General features: G+C 43.4%; 1 protein-coding gene and 1 pseudogene across 1 annotated transcript in view; one reads left to right on the plus strand and one right to left on the minus strand.

The window, feature by feature from the left end:
• The window catches only part of Glp2r (glucagon like peptide 2 receptor), a 61,691-nt gene that overhangs the window by 17,935 nt on the left and 29,855 nt on the right, over positions 1 to 13,901 (minus strand). Inside the window, exons 9-10 of the mRNA XM_028780130.1 lie at positions 13,620 to 13,689; positions 3,262 to 3,350 (exon numbers count right to left, since the gene is read on the minus strand). Coding sequence (XP_028635963.1) covers positions 3,262 to 3,350; positions 13,620 to 13,689 — 159 coding nt within the window. The remainder of the gene's footprint in view (positions 1 to 3,261; positions 3,351 to 13,619; positions 13,690 to 13,901) is intronic.
• LOC114631742 lies at positions 7,543 to 8,295 on the plus strand (annotated as a pseudogene).

Consider the following 13,901-nt stretch of genomic DNA (forward strand, 5'->3'; position numbering starts at 1 on the left):
GAAGTCTTTGCCTCTATGCAGTTTCTCGAAGTACCCTAGTAGTCAAGGGCATTTGCTTATCAAAGGGGTGGCATTCCTTGAGTGAACTCTGGAAGCCCTGCCTATTCTTGGAGTGCTACCCTGAGAACAGTGGTGTGAGGAGGCTGAGCCTTGGGAATGGGGCCAAAGAGGCTGTCTAGACACTTGTAGTCTGGATTAGAGGCGCCAGGAAAGATAGTATGACTCCCTGGGGCCCAAACCAGGCCAGTTCCCCAAGGCTGAGAATTTCTACCAAATGTTTGGATGTGTGTGTGTGTGTGTGTGTGTGTGTGTGTGTGTGTCTGTGTCTGTGTGTCTGTGTGTGTGTGTGTCTGTGTATGTATTCGTATGTGTATGCGTATGCGTATGTGTATGTGTAGGCTTACTCTTCTAGATCTGTTGGAGTAAGTCTTGGGAAGATGGGCTTAGGGTCTAGGTCTAGTGCAAATGCTACCTCCATGTCTGATAGAATTTGCTGCCCATGGTCAATGTCCTTCAGTTTCCTCTATTCATAGGAGATGGCTCTGTAATAACTTGCCCATTTCACACACCAGAAAATAGGCCACAGGGGCTATGGGACCGTGAAAGAATAGCTTGGTTTCTGGTGGAGCACTGGCTAGAGATGGCCAGAGACCCACCCTGCAAGGGACAGCATATATTTCGCCACACTCCCAGACTCCAGGCTCCTGACAAGTGGCCAAAGACCTTCATTGATCCATGCCTTTCAGTCACGTAGGGAAATGCCCCTACAGCCCCTCCCAAAGAGAGGTTTGTGTCACCTAGCAGAGGTAGAGGGCGTGACTACAGGCCTAGGGGCCTCAAGAGATCTTCATATTAATGAGATACCTAAAGGCCAGAGGGAGTGGCCAATTAAGCATTCCTCCCCAGACCCTCCTCCCTTCCCTATTTAAGTCAGGCATGCCCTGAGAAACAGGGGTTGGGGATATAACCATATCTACTTTCCGCCATGACAATAAACCTTTTAAAATCATGGACTTCCTCATGTCCTTGAGGCCCCACTGAAGGGAACTAAAAGCCTAAGACTTCTCTACATTCCAGCCACAAAGGCCACCAACTCAAGCAAGCTAGCCGATCCAGCCAAGTGAGTGCTGAGTGCTGTTACCAAGAGTCTCTACCCCTCTGGGCACCACCAGAGCTTCTTTAATTTCTCTCGGATGTGGGCCAGTCCAGCCCATATGCCCTCACATCTCAGTTCTTCCATGGCTCCCAAAGGCATCTGGGAGCCCAAGACAAAGACCACCGGTCTCCTGGTCAGCTGCTTTGGTCTGGAGGCCCCTACTTAGGAGCTCTGTGCCATGAAACTTCAGGCTGAGATCTCCCCATGCCCAGGCAGAACCCCATGGCTTCTCACGGCCCAGCATCTGCCTGGTGCTGTGTGGAGTGAACTCAGTCAAATTCTCACACTTCTGCCTCCCTGAGCTGTGGCAGACGTGTGTGAACCACAACACAATCCAACAGGACCCACACCCACGCTCGAGCTATAGCCCCACAAGGGGCCAAGCTTATTTAAGATCAGTGAGGGAATTGGGGTGTGCCCAGCCTCCTCCCTTCTGTCTGCTCTCTATCAATGTATCAGTCATTGCTGAAGTAGCACACACACTGCTAAAGTATGGTATGGGATGCTTTAGGTCATACCTTATGTTCAAGTACACTGGAAGCATCCAATGACTGTTTGCATAGTAAATGGGGAAAATCTAACTTTTCATCACCAAAGTCAGTCTTAGAAATAGTGAATGACATGGCTGGAGGTGTCTCCACTCCCACCCTCTGCTTATGGTCTGCCATGTGGATTAAAATTCCTAACTCAGAACATACACACTCTCCCTTCCAGCCCCAGTAACGTTGACCTGCCACCTGGAAGAATAACTAGAAATGGAGGGAGAGGGCCTTGCCTGCCATTCACTCCTCATTCATTCATTCATTATTTTTATAGCAGTACTGCACTCAATAAAAGCCTGACATTTGACTTATTATGAATGGAGACTTTTGTCACTACAGGGAACTAAAGGTAAGACACTACAAAGGTGAATCACAAAAAGTGGGGGGGACTATGTAACAACTGTAGTTCTATGGATTCTAAACATTTCTTTTCTTAAATCATCCCACAAGGGACACAAACTGACCTGCATACAAGACTTTCTAGTTCTCTAGACCATGGTGGTGGTTTGACTGAGAATGGTCCCCATAGGCTTATTCTGTCTGACTACTTGGTCTTCAGCTGGTGGAATGTTTGGGAAGGATTAAGAGGTATGGCCTTGTTGGAGGTATGGCCTTGATAGAGGAGGTGTGGCCTTGGAGGAGGAGGTGTGGCCTTGGTGGAGGAAGTATGTCACTAGAGGTGGCTTTTAGGTTTCCAAAGCCGATGCCACTCCCAGTATCTCACTTTCTGCCTAATTCTTGTAGATCAGAATGTAAGTTCTCAGATACTGCTACAGTGCCCTGCCTGTCTCCTGCCTGCCTGCCTATTGCCAGGCTTCCTGCCATGATGGGCATAAGCTCTAAGCCTTTGAAACTGTAAGCCCCCTCCCCAATAAACTCTGTCTTCTATAAGTTACCTTGGTCATAGTAATTTATCACAGCTATAAAAAATAACTTAGATGACCATTTATTTTCACAGTCTCCTGACAGGGCATTAATTTGTCCTTGACTACTCAGCACTTACATCATTGTCATGAGGTTAGAAGGGCTTAACCATTGACAAAAATCCTCACATGCACCCCAACATCTTTTCATAAGGGCTCTCACCTCACCTTAAGAGACAAACACATAATTACAATCTGTATGCTATACTTTGAAAACGAAATGTCTTCTACAGGTTCATCTGTTTAAATACTTACTCCCCAGCTGGTAGTGCTCTTTAGAAGCTTGTAGAACCTATTTGGTCATGTGGCCTACTTGGCAGGGATATAGAGGCTGGTAGTTGAAATGTATATCCCAGCCTCATTTCTGGGAGAGCTCTGCTTCCTGATCTACTGAGAAGTGATGAAGAGTCCCTAGCTGTCACCACCAAGGACATGAGGGGCCTTCCTGGATGCGATGGACTGTACTCTCTCAAACCAGGAGTCAATATAAGTCTTCCATTAAGCTGCTGCTTGTCCAGTATTTGGTCACAGGAATGAAAATAATAAGGGATTAGTTGCTCCTCCCTTCCCAAGACTTGGGTGACACCAAGGAGAATCATGATAACCTCGGGTTGCCTAGCTCTGGCCTCCAGCCACTCACCTGTATTTGTAGTCTCTGAAGCACATCTGATGAGCTTTGAGCTTAGAAATGAGAAGCTTGAGAATCTTGAGGAAGATGAAGAAATTAACCTTGAAAACGAAAGGTAGATGCAGGTAAGTAAGAGGTGGATACCACATGCTGAGGATATCAAGGTTACCCTAGTTGGTCCCATCAGCTCCTCATCCTTGTGAACCACAGTCAAGTTGGCAGCTAGCGTGTCACATAGGAAGAAGCTGTGGTTGCCCCCCATTGTCCCAAAGACTCTTAGAACTGAAAGTCAAGGAGGAAACTTGGACTATCATTTAGTTTATCCTGCATAGCTGAAGTCAAGCACTCAGCACTCTGAGAAGACAAACAAGCATTATTAATAAGTAACACTTATTGACCGCTTACTGCTCACGCTTTGGGCTGAGAACTTTCCACATACATTTTCATTTATTCTTCAAAATAACCCTTTGAAGTGGTCACAGTGTATGTGTGTGTGTGTGTGTGTCCATAAAACAATGAGGAAATACAGCATAGAGATTGATAGAGATTGGTATAATACTGAAGCTTTGTATACCTAGGCAGTGACTGAGCAGGTGATTATGATCAGAGATAGCTTCACTTAAACAGAACAGTATTCTGGCTCATGAGTCTGACACAGCATGACTCTCTGGCTGTGTGACTTGAGGTCTCCAGTGGGACTCACTGGGCAGTGTGTATCCTCCACTCTCTACGGTATTTCCCACAACTACCACAGTTGGGTCAAATCTAGACCTCACTGCCAGCTTTGACAGTAACTATGAAATATGTTTGAAATTCTTGGTACTTCTTTAAAAAGGAGACACTCGTCTGTGTCCCTGACTCTCGCCCTGTATGTGTATTGTATTTAATCACTTTCAGCTAATGAAAAAAACGTGATAGATGATATCACATGATTTCTGAGTAGAGACTTCAAAAGGAAGTTCTTATATTCTCTCCTACCCCTTATCTCTCCCCTCCCTCTCCCTCTGGCTGGGGTTGTTCAGTCTTAGGGAAGCTAGCCACCATACTGTGAGAAGAGTCCCACATGAGAGAAGCAAGTCTTCTACCAGTGGCCTGCAATTCTCCACAGCTGTGTGTGAGAGTCTTGGGAGATGATCCTCTTCCAGGCCCTGTCAAGTCTTTGTATGGCTTAATCTCTGGCTGATACTTTGACTCATGAAGAGATCATGAATCTGCTGAGTGTTAAAAAAAAAGTGTCTGCGTATAGGCTACACTTGTTGGGTGTAGATTAAGTGTGAACTTAGACACTGAGAGCATGATTTATGAGGAGACTGGAAAGGCAGAGACAACCTGCAAGAGATTTCTATGGTTACATGATCATGCTGAAAGACTTGGGTTTTCTTAGGAAGGTAGTGGAGAACCAGGTATAAATTCTAAGCAGGCGTAGGACCTGATGAGATCAGAACCGCTGCTTTTCAGTAAGAACATTTTTAGCAATGGTAATGGGGAATGGGTTAGCCAAGGGTAAGTCTGGAGGTGGGGAACAGTGGGGACTTCCTGGGGAAGATGATAGGCAGGCAATCTTAGGCAGCTGCCCTGGAGCTTCAGTGATAACGAGGAACGACTCATTTAAAACTATCAAGTGTGGGTCACATGACCTTTCTTACTGGTTAGATGTGAGACCAAAGATGAGCTGACGTTTCATGGTAGTCCTCTACTGTATGACAGTGCATTCACCCAGAGAGGGACCATATGTGAAGGAAGAGCTCTGGTGAGGCTGCGAGGAAGATGTGTCTAAAAGTTTCAAACAGAAGAGATGACTTAAGGCAGATAGATGACCATGCCTGAACCTCAGCAGAGAAGGAAGCATTAGAGTGCTGGGTGAGGCTTTGGTGGCAGATGTTTTCTAAGATAGAAAAGAGCTGACAGAAAAGGTGATCAAGGACAAGTCACAGAATAAAATCTCTACAAACATTGATCTAGTGCAATACCAATGTCCCCATGCAAAAGGAAAGCCCTACAGACTGAAATGTGTGCTATAGAATGCACAGTAAATAGCCATATATACCTCTTGTGTGCTCCACTGGCCTCAGAGATTCAGTGCTCAGTGCTAAAAAACTAGAGTTTCTAAAACGTAAGTCAACAGGAACAAAGGTAGTGCCCAGCCAGAGTATATTTAGTACCAGAAATTTTTTAAAAATCTCAAATGAAACATAACCCGGTAATGTATCCCTTTTAACGGGATATCTGCTTCTCATCACAACGAGAAAACACTTTGTGCTTGGCTTAGTTACTTGTAGAACACGGGCATTTTTCTGACAAAGTAAGCTTAACAGGGAAGATACATCTTTCAGCCAATGGACTGCAGTTGGGACCGTCTCCTAGGAAATGAAGTGCCTGTGGATCTACTGTTCTCTTCGTCTGCAAGAGACCAGACAAGAGAAAATGAGCATCAACCAAGGGCCACATGAAGGAAGCATCTCTCCACAGTTCCAGTGGATCATCAGCCCCAGTTACCATGGAGCCTGAGCCCCTCTGGGTTTCCAGAGTTCTAGAGTCAACAGCCACATTTGGATGGTGGGTTCTTCATTTGTATACCAGTCAAGAAGGTGATAGATGAGGAATGTTTTCAGGAATGAAGCTATCTCCCCTAGGAATCTGTGACAAGACAGTGAACACTCAGAACCTCAAACATATAAAACTCTGTTCTAGGGCTTGGACCCAACAGTTGCTTTTGCAGATGCTACCTCCTTGGTAATGTGTTTGGCTCCCTAGCATCTGTACACAGCTGTGATCCTGCAGGATAGCAGTGGTGATTCCTAACATGTCAGCCATTCTGGATCTGGTGTCACATTACCAGCAATCTCTTCTACCTGTCAAGTCCTTCAGCTTGCTATACAGACAAAAATGCTTATATCTCTAAGGCCCCTCATTTAGGACAAAACACACCTTCCCCACCCGTCCTGCTGAGATGCATGTGCTCTGTAGAAGGTAAGGAATGACTGAGAGAGCAAGGGGGAAATCTTCTTTCATTCATTCAAATGCATTCTCTTTCCACAACACTGAAGCCTTCAGTAAATGCCTGTTGTACTGGTTTGAATAAGAAATGCCACCTACAAACACACACACACACACACACACATACACACATGGTTCATGTCTTTGAGTACTTGATCCCTGGCTTACGGCACTGGTTTGGGAAGGACATGGAGCCTTGCTACAGGAAATACATCACAAGGGCCTCACTTTGAGTTTTTACAGCTACACCTCCTTCCTGTTTGTTTCTCTCTGCTTTCCAAGTATGGATGAAAATGTGATCAGACAACCTTTATTTTTTTTCCCTGCTGCCATGCTTTCCCTGCCTGCTGCCATATACCTGTCATGATGGACTCTCCTGAATTTTATCACAGCAATGGGAAAGTGACGAACGTACCCATGATCTGATTTACTTTCATAGTGAAAAGTGGAAGCTGAGATTCAGTGAAGGTAAACACGATACGACAGAATTTTGCAACAAGAAGCTCCCTAATAATGCTGTAGCACAGAGGGAAGACCAAAACTCAAGTATGATTCATTGTGAGGTATAGAACAGAAGTGGACGAAGGATTGCGAAAGTGATAATGCAGCCCCACTTCACTTTGTAGAGATGGAAGATGGTTTTGGTGGCAGATGATGGAATGGGTAGGGAGATTGCCACCCTTTGACTCTTCAGCAGAAAACAGAATAGAAGGGAATTGACGTCTAGGGAGACTTGGAGCTCTAGGACGCTTCTAGCTTCTAGTGATACAGAGGACCTAAAGACGGACAAGGGAAAATGAGAAGTAATTTTGCTCATTTTCAACACTGTCTCATTCTTAGCTATCAGAGGAGTCAATGAGAGTAAATGATGTCATAAAGTCAACAGATAGTCCATTCAACTGATTGACTAAATAACCCACTCAACTGGGTATTCAATATGGTCAGATGATTAGTTACAGGGAGCAGAATTATGATTCAATGACCTTTCTCAATGTAATTAGTTAATGAGGCTACCCTCGAACAAATGGAGTAATGGAGGCTTCAAAAATTTGCTAGCAGGCGGTGGTGACCAAGATGTAAGAACACACCATGTTCTGGTATGACTCAACTTCGACAGGACAGTCAAGGGCAAGAAGCTAATTAAGGCAGCACAGTTTTATGAAAAGACATTTGGGAAGAAGGTGGGCAATCTCCTATTTCTTTTTCTGGTGAACATCCAGATTTCCCCACTTGTCACAGCACAGACATTTCTGAAACACAAGAATCATAACACTAGAGGTGGTTGGCTGTGTCAAGATGAAGCTGAATATCTCCTTCCCTACCACTGGGTAGCAGAAACTCAATGAAGTAGATGATGAACACAAGCTTCGTATACTCTATGAGAAGCGCATGGCCACAGAAGTAGCTGCTGATGCTCTTGGTGAAGACTGGAAGGGTTATGTGGTCCAGATCAGCAGTGGGAATGACAAACAAGGTTCTCCCAGGAAGCAAGACATTTTGACCCATGGCAGACTGCACCTGTTGTTGGGTAAGGCACATTCTTGTTATAGACCAAGGAGAACTGGAGAGAGGAAGCACAGTCTGTTTGTGAACGCACTGTGGATGCCAATCTGAGTGTTCTCAACTTGGTTATTGTAAAGAAAAGAGAGAATAGTATTCCTGGACTGACAGATACCACTGTGCCTCATCGGTTGGGACCTAAAAGACCTAGTAGAATCCAAAAGTTTTTTAATCTCTCCAACGAAGATGATGTCCACCAATATGTTATCAGAAAGCCCTTAAACAAAGAAGGTAAGAAGCCCAGAACCAAAGCACCCAAGATTCAGCGTCTTGTTACTCCACGTATCCTGCAACACAAATGCTGATGTATTTGTCTGAAGAAGGAACTCACTAGGAAAAACAAGGAGGAGGCTGCAGAATACGTTAAACTTTTGGCCAAGAGAATGAAGGAAGCCAAAGAGAAGTGCCAGGAACAGACTGTCAAGAAATGTATGTAGGCTGTCCTCTCTGAGAGCTTCTACTTCTATGTCTGAGTCCAGTCAAAAATAAGTCTTTAAGAGTAACAAATAAATAATCAGACCTTGAAAAAAAGAATCATAATATTAGAAGCATCAAATGAAGTTAGCGGATGTGCCTGTGTATCCAGAATGATATATTTCTTCAAGCTGGACATTGTTCAGCAAATATAAAGTTTGGGAAGCAGCAATGACAGGGATGCTGACAAGGGATCCTGAACCTAGATTAGGAGGCTACCTTTGGTCCTAGTGATCTGTTCATCACACATACATGTGACTTTTCTTCTGAAACGATGCACCTTGCTCCAGATCTGATGTGGCAAGTATAAAGAAAACTTGATAAGTACCCTGGAATCTGAAATAATGAGTATTGATCAATTTTGATTGGCATGTTTTTGATGTTTTAGAAAAGTGGTTCTCAACCTGTAGATTGCAACCCCTTCAGGGGTTGAACGACCCTTTCACAGGGATTGCCTAAGACCATCTGTATATAAGATATTTACATTATAATTCATAACAGTAGCAAAGCTGCAGTTAAGAAGTAATTTTGAAGATAATTTTATGGTTAGGGGTCACCATAACATGAGTAACTATGTTAACAGTCACAACTTTAGGAAGGTTGAGAACCACTGTTTTAGAATTTCCATTTAAATAGAATATATGTGGAGGTCAAGGGATTTTTTTTTTTTTTTGCTATGTCACAATCTAGTGCACTGTGAGGATCTCTGTTCCATGCAGTCATTTGGAGACCCAAGGCTCTTTCCATGTTGTTTTCAGTGAATCCTCATTTAGATTGGGCTTATGGCAATTCAGATTAGTTGAGAATGGCAATGTATGGTCATATGGCCAACCATAAAAGCCATGGTCCATGTCTTTTATGACAGTCTTGTCTTTATCAATCGAATATTCTATTTTAGGTCAATTCCTCTTGGTCAAATCCCTACTGACACAGACAATAATAATTAAACAGCATCTTCCCTAAGACCTTTATAGAAATGTTCCTTTCCAGGCATGTCTGATGACTTTGCTAGTTGATGGAATGGAAAGTTCAATTGAAATATTAACTTCCAAGGAGGAATAGGAAATTACCAGATGGTCATGTAAAGAAACAGAACATCCCAACTGAGAAGGAAAACTGAGTTTTCCCATTTAGGTAAAAAGACAAGGTGATTGTGGTCATGGAAGACAAGCAACACTTCTCATATTAAACAGTCTGGGCTCAATCTTGAGTGTTAGGTTGACTCATTGAAGAGACATGGGCAGAAGGAAGATGTGATTGGATTTTTCTCCAAATCGGTCTTTCTGACTGCAGTATGGAGGCTTGATTGCCAAGAATAAGAAGGAAGGGAACCAATCAAGAGTCATTTGCAGAGGACTACACAGGAGGGCTGAGTAAATGTAGTCAGTTTAGAGCTGAGAAGGAGATGACTTGAAGGACTCTCAAGAAATAAGGCCAACTTGAAATCCAAGCGGATATTCCAAGAAATAAAGATAGGATCTGTGAGGTGACAAATATTGTGACTTGAGTGTCTGGTGATAAGTGATGGAGGGACTTACTGGGTGGAGAAAGCAAGAGGGAAAGAAGGATGGGTAAAAAGATCGGGAGGCCATAGTGAGCTAGGGTGAGCTGATCATAACCAGAATTATAGAACCAACAGGAACTGATGATCATTTTATCCAAACTGTGAAGACAAAGAAAGCATGCTCTTGTCTGGCTGGGAGAAATGTTACTCCAGGAACTAGGAAAGAGCGGCAGAAGCTAGCAGACTGGTCAGCCCACTGTGGAAAGCAGAGGCAGCACGGGTCACCTGAGAGCTTCTAAAGTGTCAGCTGCCTGGTCCTTTTCCCCCATAATTTCTATCTGACTCGTTTCAGACATCATGGCATTTCTAATTTGTAGTCCATTCTGAGATTCACATTTGTTGACAGCTTCATCTATTTTAATATAAATCTAAATCCTATCAGGATACAGATTCTGATTCCATACTTCCAGTCAAGGGTGACAAGAATCTGAGTTGATAATAAGCACATTAGAATCTGCTGCTAATGCCATTGGTCCAAGGACTAGTCTTAGAAGAGCAAAGGTGTAGCAAGATGCTTTTCAACCCCAGCTACAAACTAGATTACCCAGGCCCTTGTGAGACCAATGAAACCTAAGTGTTACAGGGGGACTCAAGCCACAAGGAATTTTAAAGACATCCTGGAGACTCCAAGAGCAACTAGAAAATGGTAGTATAAATTTCAGCAGTTTAATCAGACAATACCTAGACTCATAATTAACAGAGAATTGTTAGTTTCTCTCCTGGTTTACTATGCCTGGTTAGCAAGCACCTCTCAGGGCTCAGAGTGTGGATTCCAGTCATCTACTAAGTGTGTTTACCACAGGGCTACCATATACTTAAGCTGGCTGCTTGGATGAATAGAAAGTGGTTTACAATGGCAGCAAGCAGATCGTAAACAAATTTGAAATGCATTGAAGCTGGAGCAGAAGCCAGGAAATATGGGATTCAGAGAGGGGTGGGGGTGAATGTCCTGACACAGTGACAGAGAAAAGTTGGTTCTTAGCCCAAGCCCTGAAAGATGAACACTGGGGTCCGCCAGTAGATAAGATGGTGAGGAAAGCAGCTGGGACCCAGGGTGTCTGAGACTTTAGACTGATGTCTGAAAGAGCCATAAGCATCCCAGGCGCAGGCCTGGAGGAAATATAAGTGTGTTTCAAAGAGCAATAGGTGAAACTGTCCCTCAGTCACCCAACTTACCTTGGTCTACGAAGTTACTGAGGCAAATAACTTCTCAGCCTCTCAGTGCCCTTACCAAAACATGAATACCATAGTGCTCCAACTTGTAGGTTCATTGAGAAGGTTAACTGAATTCATATAGTCAAAGCACTTAAGAGTTGGCATTGGTTGGAATTATTTAGCAAATGTTATCAGGCAGCAGTTCTGGTGCCTGGGCAGGAGGTGGGTGCTGGACCCCGACGGGACAGTGTGCCCACATGGTGCCTGGGCAGGAGGTGGGTGCTGGACCCCGACGGGACAGTGTGCCCACAGAGAACAGGGCAGTGGGAAATTGAATGATTGGAGAGGTGTGAGCAGAGACATCTATGGTCAACCTCTACTTGGGACATTCTCAGCCAAGTGACTAGTAACAGAGGGAAGATACCAACCATGTGTATGTCATTTGCAATTGTCCTCCCACCCTGTACCCTTCATTTTCTTACTTTTCTATGTACATGTTTCCTCTAGGTCACAGCTAGATTCAAGCCAAGAATTTCCTTGAGTTGTTGACAGAGTCTAACAATTCTACAAATCTGTTTTTTTTCTCTCTTTCAAGATCTTATGCTATCTACATAAAGTAGCCCAAATAGACCACCCAGCTTCCCCTTGGTGTTGGAAAGAAGCATAATGCTAGATATCCAGTGGGCACGCAGGCATTGGCAGGAAGATCTACCCAAACCATCCACGAAACCTGTCAGTCTACTCTTGGTTATCCCCCTGCACCTCCCTCCAGCTTCTTGAACAAAGTTCATTCTCACAGATCATCATCTAAATCCCAGCTTCCTAAACTGTGGGTCACAAGTTTATCAGGGATCACATCAACCAGTGTAGGAGGTCACAAAACATTAGTGGTAATAAGAGGCTTCAGAACATACAACAACCAAAAACTTAACTCAAAATTCAGTGCATGTGACCAATGTGTTTCTGGTAGTATTTGCCCACGTTGCAACCTGAAAGTTAAAGCAATTTTGTTTCTGAAGAACATGCACACTTTCCCTGCACAGGCCAATGAACACTGTCTGAGACACCTCAGCTTAGCTTCAGAACTGTTGTATTTTGTGGATTGCAGTGTTTTTTACTCTACATACAATGTTTTCTTCTCTTAAAAAAATAATAATGATTTAATTACAGAAAAGAGACTTTTTTACATTTCTCTGCCATCATTTTATAGTACTGTAAGTATTCAATTCATTTACCTCTGGACTGGATTGTTAGGATATTTGATTTTAAAATCACTGTTTGAGGGAATGGAAAGGTCGGCAGTTACATCCAGGTTCAATTCCCAGCACCCACATTAGGTGGCCCACAACTGCCTGTAACTCCAGCTCCAGGAGATCTAACACCCTCTTCTAGTTCCAAGGGCACCTGCACTTATACATGTACACACACACACACACACACACACACACACACACACACACACACACACATACACACACACACTAATTAAAATCTTTAAAAACATAATAAGCCTTTCTAAAAATTGCTGTTTCAGTTTTATTTTAAAAATTGCTGTGTGAATTTCAGCATGGGATGGGGGAAGATTCTTCAGTAATTTCTAAAATAGCCCTGAACATACTTTTGCTATTTTGATCTACATATTTATATCTTTATATGAAGTGTGACATTCTCAACATTAACAAATATCAACTCTGAAAAACATTGAAAACGCACTGTCAACTCTTCAGCCAAGATTCAATTCTTTATGTAAAAACAGACAAGCACATTGATCTCACTAATGTGCAAACTTGCTTTTGTCAAGTTGCCAAATCATGCGTATGCCAAGGATTTTCTTTTAAAGTAAATTTCTTTATAATTCATTGCCCATAGATTTTTGGTTTGTAGCCATAGTATATTATATGTCTATATACTTGGGGCTCCATAAAAGTTGCTTTGGCAAAAAGAGGTCACAAGGTTTCAGAGGTGTGCTTTCAGTGGGTCCACCAGGTCAGTCATCTCTTTGCCCTGCAAGTTTCTACATCACAACAAACCGAGTAACATCAGTTATATTAACCCATGATCCCTATGTAGTAACACTAACTCTTCCTGTTTCTCCTCTGAAAGTAGTTTCTTCGGCTTCCTCCCCCCACCCCACTAGCTAATGACATTAAGATAAAAGCTTAACAGGGCATGGTACCACCACATATCTGTAATCCCAACAATGGGCAGGCTGAGGCAGGAGGGCTGCCATGAGGTAGAAGTTAGCTTCTCCTCAGTGTAGCAAGACCCTGTCTCAAACAAACAATCCAAAGACACACATTGGTTGTTGTATAGTTTCTGGAAACTTCCAAGGCCGCAGGCAGCCCTTTTCCTATCACAGCCCTTTGGTAAAGGATCATAGAGATTACTTCAAGTCCCCATTTAAAGATCTAAGGACACGGAGGCTTACAATGTTACCCTGAATTTAGAACCAGAACCAGAAGACATTTTTAATTTCTCACCCAGGAAAAACTGCCCAAATGTCATATTCACCCTCTCATGGACTAGAAGTTTAAGGAGTGGGGAAGAAATTGAGAATAGAGAGATGCCCCCTGAAGTGCCTGAACTCAGAGAAGAAAAGGGTGGATGGGACGGTCCTTACTGTCACACAAAGAAGCATGGGTCCTCTGATGATCCACCAGATTTTCTTATTCCCATTTATTGCCCAGCACCTAAGAAAAGGATCAGGAGTAGGAGACACATGAGATGAGGATAAAAGTCCAAGTTTTGTGCCCTGTAGAAGAAAGAAGGATGCTTTCCTGTCTTGAAGATTAACTGTCTACCAGTTCATCTCCTAAGAGGAGGGATAATGGAAAAAGGAAAACAAACTATTCACTTCTTATCATGGCATTGCTCTTTATCGTTAGGTGTGTACTGTGTAGAC

This window comes from Grammomys surdaster, unplaced genomic scaffold (assembly GCF_004785775.1).
Source record: "Grammomys surdaster isolate TR1022 unplaced genomic scaffold, NIH_TR_1.0 364, whole genome shotgun sequence".
Lineage (NCBI taxonomy): Eukaryota > Metazoa > Chordata > Mammalia > Rodentia > Muridae > Grammomys > Grammomys surdaster.